The 24,446-nt window shown below is 46.3% G+C and overlaps 4 protein-coding genes across 7 annotated transcripts in view; 2 read left to right on the top strand and 2 right to left on the bottom strand.

The window, feature by feature from the left end:
* Positions 1-88: 88 nt before the first annotated feature.
* Positions 89-21,907, top strand: nek1 (NIMA-related kinase 1). 3 transcript variants are annotated; one of them, XM_037250536.1, is made up of 36 exons: positions 89-635; positions 12,484-12,632; positions 12,706-12,802; positions 12,899-12,996; positions 13,107-13,190; positions 13,290-13,357; positions 13,430-13,516; positions 13,727-13,781; positions 13,923-14,123; positions 14,199-14,271; positions 14,466-14,617; positions 14,712-14,768; positions 14,889-14,948; positions 15,034-15,081; positions 15,261-15,338; positions 15,457-15,608; positions 15,684-15,806; positions 15,879-15,981; positions 16,210-16,296; positions 16,591-16,674; positions 16,761-16,838; positions 16,975-17,070; positions 17,163-17,285; positions 17,350-17,403; positions 17,482-17,713; positions 18,074-18,190; positions 18,382-18,540; positions 18,797-18,982; positions 19,071-19,173; positions 19,456-19,520; positions 19,608-19,813; positions 19,973-20,124; positions 20,211-20,569; positions 20,703-20,836; positions 20,907-21,039; positions 21,299-21,907. In XM_037250536.1, the coding sequence occupies exons 2-36, from the start codon at positions 12,516-12,518 to the stop codon at positions 21,340-21,342; spliced, it is 4,065 nt and encodes a 1,354-aa protein (XP_037106431.1). In that variant the 5' UTR covers positions 89-635; positions 12,484-12,515; the 3' UTR covers positions 21,343-21,907. The 3 variants fall into 3 exon arrangements, with proteins under 3 accessions (XP_037106431.1, XP_037106430.1, XP_037106432.1); XM_037250535.1 differs by lacking the exon at positions 89-635 and adding an exon at positions 12,104-12,217; XM_037250537.1 differs by lacking the exons at positions 89-635; positions 16,210-16,296 and adding an exon at positions 12,104-12,217.
* LOC119122268 (Krueppel-like factor 2) lies at positions 3,398-5,625 on the bottom strand. Its single transcript, XM_037250597.1, has 3 exons — positions 5,361-5,625; positions 4,166-4,967; positions 3,398-3,956 (listed from the first exon to the last, which is right to left on the bottom strand). Exons 1-3 carry the CDS (start codon positions 5,418-5,420, stop codon positions 3,781-3,783), a joined length of 1,038 nt encoding a protein of 345 aa, XP_037106492.1. The 5' UTR covers positions 5,421-5,625; the 3' UTR covers positions 3,398-3,780.
* Positions 21,908-22,057: 150 nt separating the features above from the next.
* On the bottom strand, positions 22,058-23,690 carry gpx7 (glutathione peroxidase 7). The gene is made up of 3 exons (XM_037250609.1): positions 23,483-23,690; positions 22,659-22,920; positions 22,058-22,465 (listed from the first exon to the last, which is right to left on the bottom strand). The coding sequence occupies exons 1-3, from the start codon at positions 23,615-23,617 to the stop codon at positions 22,302-22,304; spliced, it is 561 nt and encodes a 186-aa protein (XP_037106504.1). The 5' UTR covers positions 23,618-23,690; the 3' UTR covers positions 22,058-22,301.
* A 287-nt stretch (positions 23,691-23,977) lies between these two features.
* tut4 (terminal uridylyl transferase 4) overlaps positions 23,978-24,446 on the top strand; it is a 37,626-nt gene continuing 37,157 nt past the window's right edge. For both annotated transcript variants that reach the window (XR_005097821.1, XM_037250539.1), the window contains exon 1: positions 23,978-24,114. The gene's annotated coding sequence lies outside the window, so the exon portion shown is untranslated. The remainder of the gene's footprint in view (positions 24,115-24,446) is intronic.

Below are 24,446 nucleotides of genomic sequence, written 5' to 3'. Positions count from 1 at the left end.
ATCATGGAAAACCCACTTCTTTAGCTTTTAGATACATTTTATTGTGCACTTGGAGTCTCCGGGGTTGTAGAGAAGTTTTGTCTAATCCCTCCAGGTGCTGCAGAGATACTTTTACAATCTGTTTGGGGGATATTTTTTGTTCCCTTCAATTATATCCATTTTCTGTGACGCATTTTTATCGATGACATCCGTTAGGGCGGGACTACCAAACTAGGTAGTGGGTGCGGCCAAGCAAGGTGGTGGGTGCGGCCAAGCAAGGTAGTAGGTGCGGCCAATCAAGGTGGTGGGTGCGGCCAAACAAGGTAGCGGGTGCGGCCAAACGAGGTAGTGGGTGTGGCTTTTGCAAATCCGCCATCTTTATTACTCGGAGAGACTTGTAGCGCAAACAGGTCAAGGATGCCGAAATGGAGACATCCAAATAAATGTTACGTTGTCGGATGCACCAACCGTCCCCCAGCATCAGAACCTCAAACCAAGTGCCTGGTTGAGTTTCGTTTTTTGTCCTGCTTGTCTGTGCGAAGCAGTTCAAGGACGAGTGTTGCAGAAATCTCTTGTCAATTTAGAGAAGGATTCGCCCAAAGTTTCATTGCGTTTCAGTTCCTTCGATCTATGGAAACGACGGACACAGTAAAGCGGTAAGCTTGAGATGACACAAAAACAGTATTTCACTTTTGCAATGAACGAATTGGATACTCCGCCTGCAAGCAAGGCTACAGCAGAGCAGATGAATGACATACAGTAGTCGATATTGAGTGCCACCTTGTGGATTGATTGTGGAAACTATTACTAATGGCGGTGTATCATCAATTATGGACAGCGTTGGACTCGATGTGTTGCATTGACATTCTAGCAGTTTAAGAACTGTTTTGGGAGCTGATGCATTGTAACGGTCGAAAGAGGTCTCAATTGAATGGCTGTGTTGTTAGGTCACCAATAGAGGCTTTGCAGCTGACGTCATCAAGCTACCCACATTAGCTTGGCGGCCATCATGGCGGTCAACTTTTCAGTGCCGGTCAACGACTCACACACGCTTTCTTGTTATATCTGCTGCTATTTGAGCTTAAGAATGCCGGATACCTGCTGTGCTGTTGGATGTAGCAATAGACGAGGCGATAAACCAAATCTTAGCTTCTATAGATTTCCGGCGAACATGAAAAAACGTGATAAATGGATCGCGGATATTCGTCGTGAACGATGGAAACCTACGATTTACACAAGGATATGCAATGAGGACTTCATATCAGGTATGTAAACAAACTATTCACCCCTGATTTGTTTCACAAAATGTGAAATAATACAATATGGGATGATACAAATATGATTGTTGAAAATGCTGGGTGCATTTTTAGAAAGGCAGCAAGAGCAGCAAGGCAGGGAATGGGATGATTTCTTCAGTTCACCCCCCCGTTTTTATTTTGTGTTTATTTTTTCATGATGCTTGAAAACGTTATCAATGTAAATATTGAATTATATTTATTGGTTAAGTTTTCAAGACAATCAGATGTGGCATCATGCAAAAATAAACAAATAATAAAAATGGTAGCAACTTGAACAGACAGGTACAGTATCTGAATGATTTCACTCTATTCAGTTTTTTAATATGTCAAGTTATGAAATGCCATTACAAAACAAATCGACGAGGTAATTATAAATATCTGGATATGAGCGTTCAGGCAGGTCGGCTGTTGCAAAATGCTCGGGCGATTTTAGCATGCTTCTCGGTAAAAGGTACGGATCCGTTGTGCCAACAAGGTTCAACTTCTCTCTGTGACGATTCTTGGAGTCTTCATCCAAATGCCTAACTTCGTTGGATAGCAAATCAGCCATAATTCGGAAGAAATCGGTGAAAACGTAGCGCAGAAATCAGACAATCCATACAAACACGTAGGAACGAGCTGACTAGTTGACCGCCAAGATGGCGGCATAACACAAAATGCATTCCAAAAATTAGGATTAAAAAAAAAAAAGTTCGCTTGTCATGCTAAGATAAACATTTAGATGTATTGTGTCACCTTACTGTCGTTGTACAGTAATGCAATTGTGTTGCCATTCTTCTTTTTTGTGGACACGTTACACAAAAGTCATATGTGTTTTACTGGCAGACACCCTCGCGTTCTTCCTACAGCTTTTGTGAGTTTACTTGTTAATTGTTCAAAATAACGGACATCTGTTGTTGTCTGTTTGTACGACACGCACGCATTTTCACGCCAACTTACACACAATAGCAGCACGAGTGCTTGATGTTTGTTTGGGAAAGGTGAGCCACCCATGCCCGCATGGGTGGCTCACCTTTCATGTCAGCTGCTTGAACCGAGCGAGGTTCAAAAACATGCGAATGCTGCTGGAGCAACTCATGGCTGCAAAAGTGGCTGGAGTGCATGCCTGTGGTTTCTCGCGCGCGTGCACTATTGCTCCGACTGGAGCCCTATGCAGTGTGACCGACCGACCAGTCGTGTGGTTTTCAACACTTTGAAGAGCCAAGCGGCGCTGGTAGGTATTTCCCACGATGCAAGTCGGCTAAAGGAAGCTTCACCTTGCTTGTCATTCAGCCTCATTTCAAGATTCAAGAGTTTTTATTCGCCGTGTTTGAGCGTGCCAAACAAGGAATTTGACAATCACAGCCTCTGTTCAAGGTGACTAACAACACTTGTGAAAAATGGCAAATATTCTCATTTGCATCTACTTCATATGGATTGCCAAATGTTCCATTCAAATTGCACACGTTCTTTTCATTTGTTCCCAATGACCTACCCAGTTGCAGCAACTGATGTGTTCAGTTGCAGCAACTGATGTGCAGCAACAGAGAGCAGACGTGGCCACAAACCAAAGCAGCTCTTCAACCAGTTGAGAGCCGGCACGCTGCTTTTTGGGGGTTTGTCTTCCGCTCCCTTTGCTTCAGAGCTCGTGTTCCATCTTTGCATCCAAAAGAGTTGGATGTCATCACATTTCCAGCTAGTTAAACTAAAACGTGAGCATTTGTGAGTAGTACATATGTTTAGATGTCGATATTAGTTACGTATTTGAGGCGCGTCCAAATATTCTTTGCCCCGTTGATGTGCTTCCCAACCAGTAGGTGGCGTTGTTTTCACGTCATTCCTACACTAAAGTGAACAGCGGTTCCCTGCACTCTATTAGCCTCTATTATTTATATATATATATATATATATATATATATATATATATATATATATATATATATATATATATATATATATACACACACACACACACACACACACACACACACACACACACACACCCAACGTGCGCATAGAAAGTGGCTTTGGCTTGTATATGCACTTGTCCAGTTGTGTCGTTGAAGAGTCAGTCTGGCAGTTGTCGCTGTGAACTTGGATGTATAATGTATGCTGTAGCTGGAAGGTTCTGAGAGCCATCGTTTGTTCTCTGATTGTTTTAATGATACACAAAATATGACTTTTGACACATTCTTTGTATATACAGCCAAGTTTGGTTCTGTCTACGAGGGGACGCCGTCACGTTGCGTGAAAAGCAGTTTTGCAACAAAACGTTGTCATGCTCTTGTCCTCGTCTCCTTGAAGTCTTTTTTCTTACGTGTCCTGTCCACGCAGGGCTCCTTCATTCTGCACGAAAACGTCTTGCAGTTGTCTTATCATCTTTGTATCCGCCGCGCCTGTACACACTTGTCTGACGTGATGGAGGAGCATTAGCAGCTAGCTCCCTGTGCTGCTGACTTGTCACCTGTTACACTTGATGCGCTCTTAAATTCAAAAAACACCAACTCTGCGCAGCACACGCACATCACATGTGTCTTTTCATGTGCAGCGCCAGGTGGTCAGAGCGCGAGAAGGCGCGCTCACACAAATGGCACTGGAAGGGCCTGTGACCGGTGTGTTTACGGAAGTGGCGCGTCAGCTCGTCGGAGCGAGCAAATTTCCAGCCGCATCCCTGCCATGTGCAGTGGTAGGGCTTCTCTCCTGCCAAAGACAACAGATGACTCAGTGACATCAGAACCGGGGGGGGGAATCGGCGGCGGCTGCTGCTGCTGCCACCGCCGCCGCCGCTGCTGCCGCCGCTGCTGCCGCCGCTGCTGCCGCCGCTGCTGCCGCCGCTGCTGCCGCCGCTGCTGCCGCCGCTGCTGCCGCCGCTGCTGCCGCCGCTGCTGCCGCCGCTGCTGCTGGCTTACCCGTATGCGTCCTGAGGTGCGCCTTGAGGTGCGAGCTCTTGGTGTAGGTCTTGCCGCATCCGCCGTAGGTGCAGGTGTGGCTGGCGGTGCGCTTGCGGGGCCAGGCGCGCCGCCCTCTCCTGGCCTTGCTATCCATCAAGTCCAACGGCGACGACGGCGGCGTCATCTGCCCGTACGAGGCCGGAAAGCGGAGATGCGCTCCGGAGGAAAAGTGAAAGTGGAATTGCCGCTCGTCCAAGCTCTGCGGGAAGGCGGCGATCTCGTCGGGGCTGAGGGGCGGCGTCAGGTTTCCGGCGACTCCGGGAGGCGAGCTCGCCGGACGGGGCTGCGGGTGGGAGCCGCCGCACGACGTCACGCCGGCCTCCCGCTTCACCTCGCCCGAGGCCCGCGGCACGTCGCCGATCGAGGGCCCGTAGGAGTCGGGCTCCGGCTTAATCCACGGATGCGCCGCATAGGAGTCTGTGAAGCGAGCTCCAGAGCCGTGGAAAGCCGACGCGCCGACCAGGAAGCCGCCCTGGATGCTTCCCGACCGGAGGCCGTCCACGTCCGAGTCGTACCGCAGCAGCTCGCCCATCAGGCTGCTGCTGCTGCTGTATGCTGGCGGAGGCTGAGCTGGCTGAGAGGGGGCGTCCACGTCCGGCAGGGACGTGTCGTCTTGCTGCTGGTACCCAAGAGCCCTGCCATCCAGAGTCCGCTCGCAGGCTGTCATGGAGTCTGCACTCATGGCGCTGTAGGCCAGGATAAAGTCCAAGTCCAGGAAGGTGTCCAGGTCGTCATCGTCCTTTGGAGCTCTCCTCCAGACCTGTGGAACAGCAGCGCGCACGCACACACGCATGTGTCAACATTGACATCCTCTTTCCAATCTGCTCCAATCCCAGATGAGTGCATAGTCAAGTGCTGGCATATGTCAGGCAGTCAACGTCAGACGTCGAACAATGGACAGACACCTCTGGACAATTTAGCCCCTTTTCCATTCGCGTGCACAAGATCCAAGCGCTCATGCGGACAACGGAACCGACGCTGGCCATCTGATAGCTGTGCTCACTCAATTGACCGTCACAGTTTAGTGTTGAATTAATCTGACACAAAAGACGAGAGAAGAAAAAATCCACACGCAAACTCGACACAGGACATGGAAAGAGAGCACTCGAGCACTCACTCAATCGGTGCCCCCCACTTCAACAAATGGACTTACTTCTTCCTTCTGCGTGGAAAAAGTGGAGAATGAAGGTAAAACGGTTCGAGTCAAAGCCATCTTGCTTTGTTTGTTCAATCAAAACAAATGAATCAAGACGAGTGCAAAGGAGTCGGTCGGCGGCGGCGTCCGTGCAGATGTGTCAGGTGGCCGAGCCCAGCCGGGCCAGGGGAGGCGGTCTGAAAGCGAGAAAGAGGAGCAGGGCCGGAATGTCGGCGAGGAGCAGGGCCGGAATGTCGGCGAGGAGCAGGGCCGGGTTGCTTTTAAGCTGCTCCAGGGCGCAAAGCCGCCCCGCCCAGCCGCTCTGGCCCCGCCCAGCTGCTCTGGCCCCGCCCAGCTGCTCTGGCCCCGCCTCCGCCGCAGCAGCACAAGTTGTCAAAGAAGTCGGGGAGAGATTTTTTCTAAAACTGACCATGTTTTTGGTGGGGCACACTGTAAAAATGGTGAGTGAATAAAAACATTCGATTCAACCTGAGAGCAGCAATCAATCAGGCAGGCAATAGATGGAGTCTTTAAACGAGAGAGAGAGTTTGGGGGGGATACATTTGTAACATTGACTCAAAATCTCTCCTTCTTCTGAGTGGCTTTCATTTTCAGGTCAGATTTGACATCAGATCTCTCTCGAGCTAATGCAAGTGTGTAAGGCAGCTTTGTCTCGAGAGCGTCTAGACTAGCATCTTTTCACAAATGTCTCCACATGCATCTATCTCTCTATGGCAGCCTGATGCTCACTCCCCCATCCATCTGTATAAGTCACCTTTGTTTCTAGCGTGTCTTTTCACAAATGTCTCCACATGCATCTATCTCTCTATGGCAGCCTGACGCTCGCTCCCCCATCCATCTGTATAAGGCACCTCGGTTTCGAGAGCGTCTTTCACAAACGCGGCCCTCTCGGCATGCATCTATCGATGGATCGCAGCCTGATGCAACCCCATCTGTACGTTTTTTTTTTTCTTCTTCTTCCCCGGTTTGTCCTTGCCCTCAAGAAGGGATATCTTCAATATGTACAACTAACGCCGCCAATTGATGAAGGGCTGTTGCAGAAAATTTGGACTTGACCTGACTTGATCCTTGCACTGGTGTTGAAACTGGTTGTGTTGCGTGCTGCGATGGAAAGGAATGTCAACAATGCCTTACTTTCTTGACATTTGTTCAAAGGCATTGTTCCCACTGATGTCAGTTGAAAACCTTCAAAGACATCAGCGGGCGTGTCGCGGCGCCCATTAAGTAAAAGTGCTAATTATACCATCGGGAGGGATCCTTTGAGTGCGCCCGCCGCCGTACAACTGGAGGGAAGGAGGAATGTCTTGCGTGAGGGACTGAGTCAGAGGGCAAAGCAGGTAGGTGGCTGTGTGAACCAGACGTTGGGATGGGCTCCGATCCAACCTTGGCTCGTTACGTGACTCATTACGTTAAGGTTAGTGCTGGCCTACGCGCATTCTACCAAATGCACATGAGCTGATGGCGCCGCAGCTCCGGCTAGTGCGCTTGTTTTCGGGGACTTGCGAGCTGGCCAGACAGGGCCGCGGGTGCACCACATCACGTCGGCCGGACATCACGTCGCCAAATGAGTCCCACGTTGTTCCGTGCGCTTGCTTCAAACACGAATACTTGCTACTGCTACGTACTCAATCCAGTACTCCCACTTGAACATGAACACGGCGGTACATGTGGTGGTGGTGGTATAAGCGCCGCTCCTGTTATATGCCCCGGTACTTGTACAAAAAGTGATACTTGGCTACCTTGCTACTCACAACGGGACAATTCCTGCTACTGGCAGCGGTACCGCTGAGTGTGACGGTACCGTATACAAACACTGCTACCCGGCCGGTTATGCACATCTCTTACCAAAGTGCCTGTTTTTGTACATGCGCCTGCCGGTCCTGGTACTGGAGACACACTTAGTCCATTTCCATGGTACTGGACCATGCATATTTGATTCTATTTGGTGCAAGGTATATTTGGTCTTTTGTGTGAACCGGCGCAAATGGACTTTTCCACCTTCATGTTTGTCCCGTTTGTCAGCAGCGCCTGCCACGTCCGCGTGCCAAATCGGGTCGAAGGAGTGGCTAATTGCTAATGGCTGACAAATGCCACGTCGGCGACAACATCAAAGCTCCGTTCGTCACGAGGAAATCTCTTACGCTTGCGTTCGGCGTTACCACAACAAGCGATGTTGCCGTGACAACCGGCAGTCAACCTTCTTATTGTGCCGTTTGACCTTTTAATGTTTTTGAAATTGTCCTTACAAGAACGTCCAAAGGTGTGGCGTAATAATGCCTGCGTTGAATGTTTTGACTAATGTCTATTTGTTAGTATGTCGCTATTTCATTCCTTTTTGAAATCACCTCTGTTCTTTGCGTTGTGGACTTTTCTTGTCTGGTTTATAAACAGTTTTTAACTGTGTCTGTTTTCAACTTTTTCCAGTCTTTGTGTTGAATGTGTCTGCTTTTGAATGCTAAACTGTGCTAACCATGCAGTGTACAGTATTGTATGTACTGCTAGCAGCGGTGGTACATGTATCCACCGGTTGTGGACTGATATGGATGGATGGATGGAAAGTTCCATCTTCTTGTGCTACTTTTTGTTGTAGCTTTTGAAGTCCCCTACGCTTTCATTCCAACTTGTTGAACTTTCTAACAACTTTGTTTGATTTTGCTTTGCCAGCGCGTCCTGTTCTCTGTCACGGCCAGGACTGCGAGCGTGCTTGCGGCGTGAGCTTTTATAGGCGGGTTATTTTTAAACGTACGCCCCCTTCCTCTGGTTCCCCTGGTTCCCCCGGTTCCTTATTACCGAGCTTCCTCAGGAAGTGGGTCCGCTTGGAAGGCGCTTCCCGCCAGCAAGCTGCGCAGGAGAGCCCCTTTCCAGTCGGAACTGACGGCTCACGCACTTTCACGCTTTGGACCTTCTCCGAGGCTTGTGCAGTTGGAGAGAAATGGAGCATTCGCTCTTTGGTCAGTCGGTAGAACCTGATTGAGTTATGTCATCACGAAATAGCCTTGATTTATTTTGATTTGATACATTTCGCGGATTTTCAAAAGGGATTACTGTTTAAACACGAACAGGTCATTTGTGGCGCATTGCATCACACTGACGTCATTGGCACATCCATCACAGCGCACGTGCCTCTGTGATTTCTTGGAGCACCGCCGTTTCCGGAGGCCTCCAATGCAGCGGCGGCAGCAGCAGCTGCGCGGGTTTCCCCCTCAGTTGCCGTGACGACTGTACTCCCCGTCACCATAACAAAGCGCTTGGCGCTGGCTCAGTCGCTGGCTTCCTCCTCCTGGTTTTCCCACTTGGGAGTTTTGCCAAAGATTCTTGGAAACAATTGTCACTTGATCATCCTCCCAACGTTGACTTTTGCCTGTCAAATTGATCCCAATGCTCATTGTAAGTTGACTTTGGTTTTCTTCCTATCTTGTGCTATCCATTTTATTGTCTTATTTGATCACTTGCATGTGAGTATTGTCAGAGGATTTGTTTCCCTGACCTGCCCTTTGCATTACTTTGAGTGTGACGCACTGGCCGAGCTCACACACACACACACACACACACACACACACACACACACACACACACACACACACACACACACACACAAGTGGTGAGCTGAGGTGAGGTCATGCTCTCTGTCTCGCGCTCTCTCTCTCTCTCTCCAATGGTCTCGCTGGCTGTTTGCATGCGTTTCCCCTCAGTCACACAGTCCACATAAAAGCTTTGGCAGGCTCAATGCACGCTTAATGCTTTTCAATATGAGCACACAGGTATCATCACTCCAATTGCAAAAATGAGAAGCTCAAGTAAGGTGTTGTGCAGACAGGACATGTCATGTAGCAAATGTTGACAGTCCGCTACATGTTGCTAAATTGTGTGCTCAACTGTAGCATTGTCAAATATGCCGTGAGCTGGTATACCTCATAAATTGACGAGTCTTTGCTCCTAAAACTGTTTTTACCCCCCCCCATTTTTCCTGACAGCAGAATGTGTAGCGTGTGCGTCACCGCTCGCCATCGTTCATGACTTGAATGTGAGCGTCCGTACAGCCGACACCTTCTTTTATACGGCTCACCAAAATAAGAGCCGCCTGATTGGCCCACCCGTGAATCATGCACCGCCAATTGGAGACTCTCACTTCCTGTTATGTGAAAGCTGTTTCCTGTCGATAGCACTCTTGACTAGTGTGTGTGTGTGTGTGTGTGTGTGTGTGTGCGTGTGTGCGTGTGTGTGTGCGTGTGTGTCACTCTATAAATATAGATGTCATATATTTCACACATGATGAGATTTTTTTTCTCTGCCATCCAAACAGCGATGTGTAGCCTTTTTCGAGCTGTGAATCGCTGCTGCGGTTTGAATGCTGTCACAGCAACTTGGACATTCAAACCTCCATTGAGCTTTTTTGCTTTGAACGTTTGAGCTCCACGGATGATGTGCAAACACACTACACCCTACTCTTCGTCCTCCTCCCTCATCTTCACGCTAGTCAATCCCTGCCCTAGCGCGACGAGGCGAGCGGAGGCCACGTGTCCACGTATACGTTTGACGGACAGGCGCGTCAAATCATCAGGTGTGTTTTCCTGGTCACCCAGAGCAACGGGCCCTCAACACACACTGGAATTTGACACACTTGCAAGCCACCGCTGTCACCCAAACTGTTTTGATGCTTTTGATTTCACAAAGTACAAACCGCATCATGCTGCAATTTCAACAGATGACTATTTGCAGTTCTTTACCACCAATTCAATGGATTGTATTTGAAAAAAACCAAACAAAACAAAACTTTTTTTGGGAGGTTTGTTTCAAAACATTGAAATGATTCTCTAACACTTGATGACTTATGCTTATTCATTTATCATATCATATTTTCTATATAGTGGAAAGTGCTTTTTTCTGTTTGTAAGCGCAACTTATCGGCCGGCATCCATATCATTCCACGCCAAGCAAATGCGCAGCGCAGCGGCGGATCCGTCGGGGTTCCCCCAATATCTCTGGCGGCCTTCTGATGACTTCCACATGTCTGGCAGCCGGCCGTCAGCCAGCCGGCCCACCACTGATGCCTTTTTTCTCATTAGTCTGACGTTGCTCTCTTTAGGAATGTGCACACACTTTTCTCCTTCTTGTTCTTCTTCTAACATTTCCCACTTTCTTAATGCCATGCCTACACTTTAATTTGTTGTTTTACTTTGGACATTGGAGATTCACGTGCACACACACACACGCACACACCAACTCACTTGGTCCCATTTCACACTTCAAGCGTCACTGATGTCTTGTTTGAAAAGATGGAGTCATGTTGTTGAGCTCATGATTTTTGCTCTTGCTGCACCCTTGCATCATCTACACGCACACACATGCACACGCACACACAAACACACACCATCGGACGCACGCGTGCACACATTTGCACATCTATACATATATGCATAAACGCGCTCACATGCACACACACACACACACTCAATGTCAGTATATATATATATATATATTATATTCTCAACACTGATGTTTTTTTACCTCCACCAGGGATCTTATCGTTTCATTGGCAGAAATAATAATAATGATGAAAATATTGGGAAATCTGTCTTTTATTATGACGTGTGTTTGTGCGTGTGTGGTCATTTTTTTCTCGAGGGTGTTCTGTGCCGTGCCGTGCCGTGCCGTGCCGTGCGTAGAGTTTCGCTTTAAGCCATTAAAACAAACGCAGTACACAAGATTGGAAAATGAGAATGATGTTTTTGCACATTTTGCGAGCCGAGCCGAGCTGAGCCGAGCCGCGGTGAATGACATCCCCACAATAGCCAATCGCTGCTTCAGCATTGGGCCTCTCTTGCCAGGCTAGATCTCCAACACTCACAAATGTGTGTTTTCAGCTAACACAACATCACCTGCTGGAGCTTAGCCTTTGAAGTCAGCACACGTGATGTGAAAAATAATAATCAGTCACAAGCACAATATTAGGACGACTAATACGAATATTTCAGCTTTCCTGGGAATCCGGAATGCAGACCTGCTCCGCCAAACCGGGATTGACGAATCAGCACAAACATTCTGCTAAAAGAACTCAACACATGCACACCCAAAAATCATCTTTCCCCATTGAATGGGATGGGAATGCCTTTCCTCTGGTCCAGTCTTCCCAAAGGGAAGAAAAATGAATGTTTTTCAAGAATGGAAGTTGTAGAAAGTTGTCTGTAGAGCAATATTTCTATCTCTGGATGTGGGCCGCCCTGTTGAACATTCCAGATGAAGCGCTAATGAACATTGCATCTTCCTAAGTCATGTTTATTTGGAAGGCTTGAATAAAACGTGCAGATCAAAGAACCTGCATGATGCCTAATTTACTGTACATACATTGAGGATGTGTTGCGGTGTTCGTACGGAATACTTGGATCCTCAGTGAGATGATGATGATAATACAAAGCAAAAGAAGAGCCCTAAAATAATCAATCAACATGCTAATAGAAGCACGACGGTATAACAAATCCTAGGGCGACATTTGGATAACTTTAAACCAAAACAAAATCCCCACAATGTTTCGGTTAAAAATATAAATAGGTCTTGAGGATATCAATAAAGGTTAAGTACGTTGGAAATGTGGACCTATTGTTCTGTCTTCTTTCGGCGTTTGGTTGCTATGGAGAGTGTCACAAAAAATGTTCACGTGTGTGTTGATTTGCCATCATAAATGACGGACAGTCGTGTGAACCAGTAGAATATCGCCAAGCTTGACCATGGCCAATAAGAAGGAAGCTCTTGACAAACCGCTAGCCAGCTAGCTAGCAGTTAGGTTAGGTTGAACGCAAGCCAAGCAATGCAGCAGATCAACAAGAGGCGATGTCAGCTCGAGAGAATAGTTAATGGTAAGACCGATCGGACTTGCGTCAACTATCGCTTTCACACCATTTAACAGTAACGTCTTTGTACAGTTTCTACGGTTGTGGTCGCATGTTGGCGTATTTTCCATAATCCTATGGCTGGTTCAACATTTACGTTAGCTGTCTTGCTATCACTCGAAATGTCATGTTGCAGGGATGCTGCGAATTGCATGAGCCAAATTCAGCCACTCTTATTGAAAGCAGCATTTTTGGAAGATGTTTCCAAGTGTATTGAATGAGTTTATTTGCAGAGCCAGTATGAAGTGCCACTCATTACGTTAACATGGACAAGTATGACAAGGTGAAGAAAATTGGGGAAGGTTCATTTGGAAAGGCTGTCCTTGTCAAAGCCAAGAAGGATGGGCACCAATATGTCATCAAAGAAGTCAGCATATCTGGGGTAAGCTTTTCCAATAACGTGTACGTCTTGCAACTTTGCGATGGATCCATAACCTATCGATTGATACGATTAGATGTCAGATAGAGAGCGACAGGAATCTCGTAAAGAAGTTGCAGTTCTTGCAAACATGAGTCATCCAAACATTGTCCAGTATAAAGAGTCTTTTGAAGGTATGTATGCTTGAGTACTGGAGACCGATAAATGAATTGTGCATGATTGCAACGATGTTGTTATTTTAAAAGATTTTTTTCCTCCTACCATGACAGAAGGGGGGTGTCTGTATATTGTTATGGACTACTGTGAGGGTGGCGATCTCTTTAAGAAGATTAATTCTCAGAGAGGAGTGCATTTCCCAGAGGAGCAAGTAAGTTCCAAAATGGGAATATTAGTGAAGAGTGTTGAGGACAGATGAATTGTTCTTCCCTATGAAATTGTGCAACACATGCTTGATCCTGAGAATGTCTTCCCCTCTAGATTCTCGATTGGTTTGTGCAGATATGCTTAGCCCTGAAACACATCCATGATAGAAAGATCCTTCACAGGGACATCAAATCACAGGTGCCACGGAACCACAGAAATGCACTTTTCTCTCACCTTTTGTGTTCGGCATCAACGCGACAAAAATATTCCAATTGTGTTTATGCTGTCTTTCCACAGAACATATTTTTGACAAAAGATGGCACTGTGCAACTTGGCGACTTTGGGATTGCAAGGGTGCTTAATAGGTATAAAAGCTACCAAGAGAAATGAAGCCATCAAAAAGCATATCACATTTTTGGTTTGTTTGTTTTTTCCAGCACGGTGGAACTTGCAAGAACGTGTATCGGAACGCCTTATTACCTTTCACCGGAGATCTGTGAAAATAAACCGTACAACAACAAAAGGTAACGGATGGCCCGTCACTGCATGTTTCGGTTCACCTTTGCTAAGTAAGCAAAGCAGAATGCCCAATTGAGTCCACGTGAAGCACTTTGCTCTGCCAATTGCATCTTGCTGGCTGATTCAGCCCTGTACAATTCACTTTGAATCATGTTTTGTGAAATCAGTATGGTCCTTATCGTCTTTCTTTCTCTCTGTTTTGTCTCCCTCTAAAGTGATATTTGGGCCCTGGGCTGTGTCCTATATGAGATGTGCACCCTTAAACATGCTGTAAGTATTCTGGCAGACAGAGTTAAGATAGGCATCTGGACAAACGTAAGCGTTTGCACAGGAATAGGACAAAAGTAACAAATTGGACTTGTTTCTTTTGTCAACCAATCCTAAGCATGCTTTGAATATGTATCTGCTCAGTTTGAGGCTGGAAATATGAAGAACCTGGTCCTGAAGATCATCCGTGGCTCATACCATCCTGTGTCTGTTCATTACTCCCAAGAACTGCGCACTCTTTTGGCCCAGCTTTTTCAACACAACCCTCGAGAAAGACCTTCAGTCGGCAGCATACTGGACAAAGCTTTCCTCTCTTGCAGAATCCAAAAGTTCCTCACCCCAAAGGTGTGGCAAAATTCAAAGCTTGACCGTTGTCAGGTCCAAAAGCTTTCTCCTTCTTCTTCGCCTCCCTTCATTTAGGTTATTGCTCAGGAATTCCGCCACGCTTTCATTCACAAGCAGCCTAAAGTAGGCGGCCATCAGGTCTCGGCAGGTAAGCCAAGCGTTTGGGCAAATGAAAAGCTTGCTTGATAAATTGACCATCCGTTTGTTTTTGGATCCAGCCTTGTATTTGCCAAAATCATCCATCCATCCATTTTGTGACGCGAGGGCACCAAACAAATCCCCCTGGTGCTCCATGCTGCAAGTGATTGATTGTTTCATTTTTTTGATTGGACTTGTCACTAGCCAAGCATCCTGCCCATGCTTCCATAGCAGCAGCAACCTCTGCGGGCAAAATTACCAAACCAGCATGCAAATACGGAGTGCCTTTAACTGCCAAGAAGGTGTCGGGAACAATCAAAGCCAAAGACAGGAGGACGGCTATTAAACATAAAGCGGTTAGTAGACTACATGCTACTACTCGCTGAGCCCATTCTTAGGTTTGGACCTTGTGGTATGAATGTTGTCGCCTGTTTCCTCTGCTCTGCTCAGGCACCGGCATCTGGCCACCGAAGAGTAAGTCAAGGGGAAGAAGAGAGACGCAAACAGGTACGCACGCACTCGCATTTTGCTTCATTTCCGAACGTTTCCTTTTGCGGTACCTACTGGCAGGCACAGGTTCATGTGTTTTTCTGACCAAATTAGTTTTTGCCCCATACTTTATGGCAGGAGTTGATCCGAAAGAGAAGGATGGAGTTGATTGATAAAGAAAAGAAACAGCAAGAGCAGGTACACACAAAGACACTTTGAGAGAGAGAGAGAGAGACTTTGACTACGTATTGCTGTCAAATGCACATTTCTGTGTCCCACTCAGATGTTGTTGTTGAAAGCAGAGCAAATGAAGCGCTACGAAAGAGAAAAGGTGGGCACGCATACCCGGGCTGTGTGGAACGATAGACCGAGCGAGCGAGCGCCTGTGCACGTGTGACTTTGGCTTTCATTTGTTTTCCGATACGTAACTTAGGAATTGTTATCCAATTGACGCAAGGAAACTTGAAAATGATGTATTGACACGCCCCTCTGTATACTCAACTATTTCAGATGAGTCGCATTAACTATGCCAGGGAGCAAGGCTGGAAAAATGACATGATGTCAAGTATTGGAAGCCCAGAGAGGAAGGTATTTGTTATTCATGACGTATACGTCCCACTCTTTTAGATTCAGTCTATATTTGTTCTTTTTGATGATACACAGATATGGGAACAGTAAGTAACCTTGTACTTGAATCCAAACAAAGTGTTATTTAGGTGGTGGAAAAAAGACTGGTGCAGGTGCAAGCGCTACTCTGAGTAGAAATCCTTATGAAAAGTACCACGCCGCCCTCGATCAAATGGCTCAACGACATTCGATCGGCGGGGAGGGATCGGCCGGGCCGGGCTCTCCCGTTCGGTAATTTCCCAGGCTTCGTGGCGGCGGCGTCCTCCTTGTCAAATCGGTATTGACGGTGATGCGTTTGTTTGCAAGGGGTGTCCCGGCCGCTGCCGGCCCCGTGCTTCCCAATGGCCGCGGCCTGCTCGTCAACCCTGACGCAGTCAAAAAAGAACTACAGAGACTGCAGGACGTTTCCAAACAAGCCCATATGAGCAGGTACCGTACGCAGCCTAATTCAAGCAGTCGCACAGCTATTTGATTTTTGTGCTTACCGTATCGTGTCCTTAGGCTGAGGACGCCTATTGCTGTCGAGCGAGCGTATCAGGTTGAGGAGTTTTTACAGCGTAAAAGAGAAGCCGTGCTCAACAAAGTCCGGGCCGAAGGGCAATTGGTGAGCCTGTTTGAATTACCTACCGGCATATGAAAGAATTAGGGCTGGAACGCTTCACAATAAATCCCCCAAAAAAACAACACTTACCTATATTTGTAGTTGTTGAAAACCTCCAGACAAAATATGATTGATTGATTGATTGATTGATTGATTGAACATTTATTGATCCCCGTTTTATATTTTAACATTTGATATATTTTACAATAACATAACATGAATGGTAAACAGGGTACTGGTCAATACGGGGCGCTAATCTATGGAGCTCAAGTTGGTTCGGCTCGTTTAACGAGGCCCAGAGTCAACAAAGAGGAGGAGGTAGGAGCGTGATCCTCAATGCTCACTCTCCCATCTAGCATGGCTTGTCTTTCTCATCGGACATCTTCACCTTCATACCTGCCACTCGCCGATTATTGCCACCGACATGCTTGCACCGCAAAAAAATGCGCTCATGCTTTTTTATTTTTTTTTTATTTACTTTTGGCACAAAAATACATTTTTTTCCTTTTTTTTGCTATGAACGTACACCCTTATTCTATATTTGCTGTCTGGCTCTTAAGCTTATTTCAAATACTTTTTCTTTATACCCATTGTAATTGACGTCTTTGCCAGGAATACTTAACAAGGCTCAGGCAGATCCGCTTGCAGAATTTCAATGAGCGCCAGCAGATCAAAGCTCGACTTCGAGGAGAAAAGGTAGGTTGATTATTTCATGGAGACATTATTTTCCAGACCTTTGAATATCTACTTCTTGAGCGTCTTTTGTGCTTGGTGTGTTGCAGTACGATAGCGACGGTTCAGACAGTCAGGAGTCGACCGAAGAGGCGGAACTCAGGCGCAAAAAGATAGTGGCTTTTAAAGTGAGTTTGCTTTTACATTTCAAAAAAACAAAGAATTAATAATGGGTTAAATGTAAACCACATTAAAATAGCTAGCCCAATCCTAGGATTATTTGTCCAAAAAATGAACACGTGCTTTGATTGATGTCCATTCCAGGCCCAAGCTAATGCCCGTGCCGCTGTATTGAAAGAGCAGTTAGAAAGGAAGCGACGAGAGGCTAATGAAAGGGAAAAGAAGGCGTGGGATGACCATGTAAGTTCTCTGTTTCCTTCTCAAAGACAGACACACACACACACACACACAGACTGTGTCAAGTCTAATGGACTGACTGTCAATTGTGCTAGTTTGCAGCTCAGGAAGACGTCACATCGACGACCTCGCAATCCACGACTGTCAAAAGTTCGGTCCTGCCAGAATCTCAAGCTCCCGTTATACCCATGACTGTCGCCCTGAAGAATGTCGGAGCGGTTAGTGCAGTCCTCGCGCAACGCTGCGAACGACTGCTTTTGTTTAAATTTGCACATTTTACAGATGATGCTGTTAAAAGAGAACCTGCCTGGCACAGATGCTGTCATGGTCGTTCAGGTGTGATGCCCCCCCCCCCCCCCCACAATGTTTGTATTTTGAGAGGTAACATTGTGTATTTGTTGTCCCCTGTGTTAGAGTGAGAAGAAGCAGATCTTGAATAGACTGAATGAAAATTTCAAAGCTCAGAGCCCTGCGGAAGAAGTGCTGGAGTCAACAGCGGCTGCAGCCAAAGAGCAAACTTCGGCTTTCCAGCAGAAAGTGCCTGACGTAGAAAATCATCATTCCGTTGAAGAACAAAAGAAGTGGGATCCGGCGCAAGCGCCTGTACTTCAACCAACCTCGGAGGATTTGTGTGCAACCGCATCCTGTGAGTGGAGCTTCAAATAGCTTGCTGATTCTTACCTCATTTTACAATATACAGCATTGAATGACTAAGAAGTTAAGATTCAATTCATGTACAAAAATTTGAATGTTGACCTTTTTTTGTTGTTCATTGCACCCTTCAAACTGATGAATGACCCAGGAAGTTGGGTCAATACGTTGGGTTGTTTTGTAGGTCAAATAGAAATTCCTGGGGCCAGCTTTTTTTTTTTTTTTCCTTCCCCCCCCCCCCCCCCCCCCCCCCTCTTCTCAGTTGTACTGCCCTTTTGCGGGGCAGCAACAAGTTATACACTACTTGTCTTTTAATGCGAGTTTCAAGAAATCATTTCTTCCCTTGCTGCTTCAGTGTCTCCAGCCGATGGTCCACCTTCTGGCGGAGACAGGAAGAAATGGGATGAGGGACTTCCATTAGTTCTCTCTGTAGCCCAACAAACCCTAGAGGAGACATGCATCCCAACAATAGGTGGGTTACTATCAAGGGGATCGACTCTGAATTGTACTTTTAGCAATAGCGCGCATCGTGTCGTTCATCGCCGTAGCGCAAGTCACATGATTCTTGACAAATTCTTGTCACTTTAAGTTCAAGCAAATGTCATTTGATCACCTTTTAGTCTTGGTATTATTTTCATCAAATGCGCTTGTGTCCATTCTCAGAACAAACTGTGGGTGAGGTGATACAGATGGCTGAAGGTCAAAGGAAACTTTGGCAAATGAGTCCAGACTGTCAGATACTCAAAGTACTTCACGAAGCAGAGGTTCAGCCGCTCACTCAGTCCTTGGAGACGCTCGGCGTAGAGGCTTTCCCGACCCTCGGTTAGTATTGGCGTCTCCCTCACACGTGGGTAGGTCAAGTCCAATGGCGTCAGCATAATACAAAACAAATCTAATTAGAACTTGTCAATTGCTTTCTTGTTGCTTACTGGATTTTTTTTTTTTCTTCTAAATCTAGTTTTGTAAAAGTTCCATCTTGGAAATGCACATCTACTGTTTAGGGCAATGCTTTTGTGACTGCCTGTATAGAATGTATGAGCTGCAAATTGACATCCTCAAGTCACTAATCTCTTCTCAGATAAGCCAAAGCAGATTGACGCAGAGCTTGCAATGGCAACGCCCCAAGAGGACGTGAGCTCGAAGGACAGGACGCCTCCCATGGTTGAGGCCGAGGTACAGACGGAACGTATTGCCTCCTATCCAGAAAATGTTAGTGACATGGAAGGACACGTACAGCGTACGTCAAGCATTGCTGAGATCCAGGGTGAGTATTTCATTTTATCATAGCTCTTTTTTTTTTTTAAATTCAAAGTGGATTGATGGTAAAAATAATACCATTCATATCTTGTTAGATCAAGATGTGGAATTAATGGTTTTGGAGGACGTTCCTAAAGCATCCCACATTTCAGTGGGTCTGCTGCATCACGCGTGGGAGAAGCAAGACCAACAACCACTGTAACTAGGCACTTTTCTCAACTTTTTTTATTTTTTTTTATAAATTGTTTTTAGCAGTTCCACTCTCGGGATGGTTCCCGGTAGCGGATGTTCAGACGCAGGTGGCGTAACGTGATTTTAGTCAATTTGATGACGCGAGCCGACAGATTGCGTGCTCGTTCATAAATTTGATAGCGCAAATCCAAGGCTCCCAATCATTTCATTGAATACATCGTCATCTCAAGTCTATTTATTTTGGTCGTTTGAAGTGCTGTTTTTTTTTTTTTCTCCCCCTTCCCCCAGGTTACCGAAGGACGATCTAAAGCAAGGAGCGGCAGCAGGGAAGGAGGCTGAGGGAGAACTTGATGGTCATCAAAGGCTTTTGATGACATTTTACCTCCAGTATATCATTTGCTCACTACTAATGGGAATCCACCCATGGTCATTGTTCGCAGGTTTCTCAGAGCCCCTGTTTGTAAAAGCGTGCTCTCCAGCTCACAGACGCACGTCCGCTCTGGCCCTCCTCTCGGCTCAGGCTTCAGTGGACCAATCCTCTTCCCTAGTATCTCGCTCGCGCTCCGTCTCACCTCTGCACTCCAAGCAGCAGCGTGCTCTCCTGATTGGACTCTCGACAGGCCTGTTTGACGCCAACAACCCCAAGGTATGGCTGTGTATATTTCAAATACGTACTGCCGTTCTTTTGTGACTATACACAGAATATCCTTTTGTGGCGTTTGAATTCCATTGCGCAATTGATGGAATTGGGATGACTTGTAAGTGACCTCTAAACTCGGCAGTATTCGTTGATTCATACTGGCAGATGCTGCGGACGTGCTCACTGCCAGATCTCAGTCGAGTCTTCAGCTCTGCGCGAGACTCTGGCGTTGCGATGGAAGACTGCGTCGCACCAGACGCCAATCGGGAGGACGAGGATCAGGACCAAGCCAAACACGACGAGCAGTCGGAGACAGAGTAAGTAAGAAAAGCGCACTCGAGCGTTTGCCGCCGTGTCGTTCAGCGGCCGTCGACATAAAGCTGCGCACGTGCCTGCTTTTTAGTGCATACGAGGATGAAGACCTGCAGGACATCAGGGCGTCCATGGAGCGACTGCTGCAAGAAGAAAGTGACCTCATGAGGAAACTTCCACAGGATGGAAGAGGAGACTTTAACGGAAATGCTACAGTTCGCCGAGACCAAGACCTTTTCAACAGGATCATTGTACAACTTGAGCAGGGAAACGATAAGATGGCTGTAGGTGAAGATGATGAGGATGATGATGATGATGATGTGGAAGAAGAAGAAGATGATGAAGAATGCTCCAACGGAAGTGCCATGGAAGCAGGAGAGCTGCTCAGCAATGGTGCGGGAGAAGAGAACCACACTGGCAAGCAACAACTTGATGAAGAATGGCAGTCGGGTAAGTGGGCATTTTGCAACGATTCTGCACAATGACAAAAAGCGAAATAACAAAACAAAAAATTACTGTCACTATCGAGAGCTACCGTAGAGCTTGATCTGAAACGTGCTTTTCAAATGATTCTTTTTGGTAGACAACAGTGAGGAGGACCCGGAAGGACAGAGTGAGCTTTACGACAGCATCTACAGTCGCTTGGAGGAGCATCGCTTCAACTTGGAGCAGCAGATGGGCTTTGAGAAGTTCATTGAGGCCTATAATCACATCAAAGTGCGCTCTGCTTCTTAACGTCATGCATAAGTCGTCAAACACCCGAGTGTACCGTACCATCTTGTTTCAGGCAATACGTGATGATGAAGATGATAATATCGATCTGGGCTCCAGTTTGGCCTTTCGCATTTTGGGGAATGAGCACCAGCATCTGTATCCAAACATCCTTCATCTTGTGATGGCAGATGGTGCCTACCAAGAAGGTCAGTGACTTTTTTTGTCCTGTATTTTTTTTTTCTTTCTCGTATTAACATTGTTCCCAAATGCCATCAAACAACAAAGACAAGTCTTGCCTGGAAACATTGAAATGTTCCCTCACCCGCATTGGTGCAAGGATGCTCATTGGCTCACAATGCAACAATGACCTGCGCAGCACACAGAACTGCACGTGCTAATCGATAGCCTCGTCACATTGGCTTTCTTGAGTTTTCTTGACGTGCTTTTCTGTCTCGTCTCTTTTAGGCAATGATAAGCGTTTAGAGAAGTGGAGCCAGTGGCAATCCTGACCATTTGCTTTCTTCCTACAAAGTGTCATGATGTTCTATGTACAATAAAGCTAGAATGTTGCTTTGACTCTCTTGAGCTGAAAATATCTTAGACGCAGTGTTGATTTTACTTCTACATGTTCTTGCTAAACAATGATCCCCCTTTGCTCTTTGAATGAATGGAATGTGAATTTCGATGATTTGTAAATAAAAGCTGTAACATTTCACCATGTGCTGTCAAACATCTATACATGTCAAATCCTTATCTCGGGTGCTCCTTACCATCCATGTTCCAAATGACAGCCAGCTCACTTTCAAGATCAGTGTACCAGGAATGAGTTGGAAGCCAATTTTTGTTTTCTTTTTTTCACCTTTTGAACTTGTTGTCACACACAAACTGTTGTCTTTATTCCTCAGGTATGCAAACTAGGCTGCCGTATGGTGCCAAGGTAGTAAAGGTACTGTAGCAAGATTGCTGTGTGGAATGTGTTGAGGGAAGACTGAATTTTTCAGCTTCTATAAGTAATGATGACATGAAATTGAATCATGTTGAAATTTGTACAGAATAAACTTTTTGGCAATATGATAAATGCTTTTGTCATTATGCTTGTTGGCGAATAATTGTTAAATCATAACTCAAACTGGAAAAGTAACTTTCGAGGTAACAAAGTGAAACTTCCACTGTCCGATTGAGTTTTTGACTTGCTACCGATTGGACAAAAGACTCCGCTAGGTCTGTCTGTTCAACAACAACAAAAAAGTTGTCACGAATGCCACTTTATTAAAAAAATGGAAACCTTATGCAACACTCAATGGAGGAACACATTTTCTGATGTTTAATCAGTGCATTCATTTGATGCTTACTCCGTTTATCATTTGTTTCCCAAAGGAAGTCATTGGAATCTACTCAAGCAGATGAGTGGAGTGCACACACCGACAGACAGCTTGACCGATGGATAGATAGATGGTGTAGTAGGAAATTACAACTCTTCTTTCTTCTTTAGGATGATCTGCCGCACCATGTCAGCTATTTTTGGACGTAATTCTTCAAGCGAAACCTGCGGTCCCCACGCATCCACCACTTTTCCATCCACATCGATAAGGTATTTCCAGAAATTCCAGTCGGGCTCCTTCCCAGAGGACTCTGTTGGAAACAAAATGACAATCTTCAAATAGTCTTTTGGTTCATTCCAGTCGCAAACGTGCCTTTTCAGGGCACTTGCCAAGGGTCAAATTGTTGCTCCGACAAAAAGTCACGAACATTTGATTTGCCATTTTGCTAGGGCTTTCGACATACTTTGGCGCGGCACCCGTTTCTCCAGTTATTTTGAACTCACCAACAAGGTACTTGTAGACGTCGTTCGCTCCTGTTCCTGCCACAGCAATTTTACTAAAGAGGGGAAATGAGGCTCCGTAGACTCTGCGCACAAAGCTGTCAATCTCCTTGTCGCTGCCAGGTTCCTGCTGGCCAAATTGGTTGCAGGGAAATGCCAGGACATTGAAGTGATACGGCCCCAAGTCCCGTTGCAGTTTCTGAAGGCCTTTGTAGTGTTCCTCGGTGTAACCGCATTCACTGGCCACGTTCACGACCAGGGATACCTGGAGGAAGAAAAGAAGAATCCCAGAAGAAGCACAGATCAAATCAATACTAGCTTTTAGAGCCCTTGCGTGTCATGAGACAGGCAATCTGGTCAAGTCATATGCTTGGCTAACCATTTGATTTGGACGGGTCAAGACATGCCTGTTTTCAGAATTCTTGAATCAAATTTGAACCAAGCAAAATAGGAATCCCGGCTTGGCTTGGCATGGGCTGGACTGGGCCGGACCAGATGATGCTCAAAGTCATGAATAGAACAACTGCTGAATACATCAGTTTCAATCCAAAAAGTCCAGTCAGATTATTGTTGGTACATTGGATCATACATGGTGTGCTCGTCGTGGCCGTGACCTTTGAAGAAAGTTCCGAAAGTTTGCAGGCCAAATTGCCACGTAAGCCAACGGGGCTCCCTTTTATAGCAGCATCCATCAGGTCCGCGATTAGGCACGCGAGCCATCTTCGTCAAATATCAACAAAACTTCCGTCTGCATGCGCCAAGTTTCACGCAGAGGGAGACTTTTACACAAGCCCGGAGTACGGCAGCGGTCAAATGTCAAGACTTACCGAGCCCCTGTATTTTTCAAGTGACACCAATTTCCCTCGGCTGTTCACAACTTTGAAAGTATACAAATCTTTTTGTTTGCTCGCTGCCAGGCCGAATAAAACTAGCAGCACGGGGAGAGTTGCGGCGGAAAGCATCTTTCTTGTTGAAGCACCAACGGCTGGCGCTGGCTGTGTTTCACTTCAGCGGCGGCGCTCCGCGGCGGCGGCGGCGCTCGTCAGGTCAGTCGCCGCTCTGCTCGCTCCGTTCACAGAGCACATGTGTTGCTGAGAGACATACGTATACACATCCGCCATATTGAATGTGTCAATTCTGCCTTGTAAACCAATGCAAGTCGATCGAGTGAACCTCAAAAGCGCCTTAGCACAAAGTGCAGATGCGCAAGTTAAGGCCTCTCGTTCACGTTCATGCTTCTCGTGCACGCATTGACGTCGTGCTGAGAAAAGCCACAAGCTAGAGGAAGCGAATGCATCATTGCACACACCCCTCCTGAGCGGCAGTGCAGCTCCCACAATGCAGCGGTGCAATGTTTGAACATGGCGTCCAACGTTGCTGTAATTTCTAGGCCGTGGGTTCTGCAAAACATGTAGAACAGAACCTCATGATAATATTAAATCGACTTTAGAGCTCCAAAGTAAGTTAATACCCGCCTATATATATCTTTTGGATCAAAGTCTATCTTCATGCTTTTGAAGGCTGACAACTGGGTGATATCGTATTGTTCATTTCCCGTTAGCTTGTCCTGAGAGTCGGAAGGTGTTTTATGTTTTTTAATGTTCTTTGTTTTCTTAGACAAGATATTCCATATAAAGTCAACAACTCAAAGCATCCATTAGAACACCAAAGTCACGTTTAGCCTGAAAATGTTTGTCTTTCCCTCCGAATTGAATTATTGTTACGCGATGTTCCCTCGTGTTTATGTTTTGAAAGTTAGCATAACTTAACCGTTCACATGCTGATCGAGTC

The sequence above is a fragment of the Syngnathus acus genome, chromosome 4 (assembly GCF_901709675.1).
Source record: "Syngnathus acus chromosome 4, fSynAcu1.2, whole genome shotgun sequence".
NCBI classification, from domain to species: Eukaryota; Metazoa; Chordata; class Actinopteri; order Syngnathiformes; family Syngnathidae; genus Syngnathus; species Syngnathus acus.
The sequence above is the reverse complement of the archived record's forward strand: the minus strand, read 5'-3'. Positions and strand labels throughout refer to the sequence as shown.

What these genes read in the sequence shown, in the direction of transcription:
- LOC119122268 (XM_037250597.1), bottom strand. Translation starts at nt 5,420, where the DNA reads ATGGCTTTGACTCGAACCGTTTTACCTTCATTCTCCACTTTTTCCACG. An exon ending in TTTCCACGCAGAAGGAAGAA is followed by an intron (nt 4,968 to 5,360) that starts GTAAGTCCATTT and finishes GCTGTTCCACAG; the next exon opens with GTCTGGAGGAGAGCTCCAAA. An exon ending in GCACCTCAGGACGCATACGG is followed by an intron (nt 3,957 to 4,165) that starts GTAAGCCAGCAG and finishes TGTCTTTGGCAG; the next exon opens with GAGAGAAGCCCTACCACTGC.
- nek1 (XM_037250536.1), top strand. Translation starts at nt 12,516, where the DNA reads ATGGACAAGTATGACAAGGTGAAGAAAATTGGGGAAGGTTCATTTGGA. An exon ending in AAACCGTACAACAACAAAAG is followed by an intron (nt 13,517 to 13,726) that starts GTAACGGATGGC and finishes CTCCCTCTAAAG; the next exon opens with TGATATTTGGGCCCTGGGCT. An exon ending in CGGCCATCAGGTCTCGGCAG is followed by an intron (nt 14,272 to 14,465) that starts GTAAGCCAAGCG and finishes ACTTGTCACTAG; the next exon opens with CCAAGCATCCTGCCCATGCT.
- gpx7 (XM_037250609.1), bottom strand. Translation starts at nt 23,617, where the DNA reads ATGCTTTCCGCCGCAACTCTCCCCGTGCTGCTAGTTTTATTCGGCCTG. An exon ending in TTGAAAAATACAGGGGCTCG is followed by an intron (nt 22,921 to 23,482) that starts GTAAGTCTTGAC and finishes TTCTTCCTCCAG; the next exon opens with GTATCCCTGGTCGTGAACGT. An exon ending in CGTCTACAAGTACCTTGTTG is followed by an intron (nt 22,466 to 22,658) that starts GTGAGTTCAAAA and finishes TGTTTCCAACAG; the next exon opens with AGTCCTCTGGGAAGGAGCCC.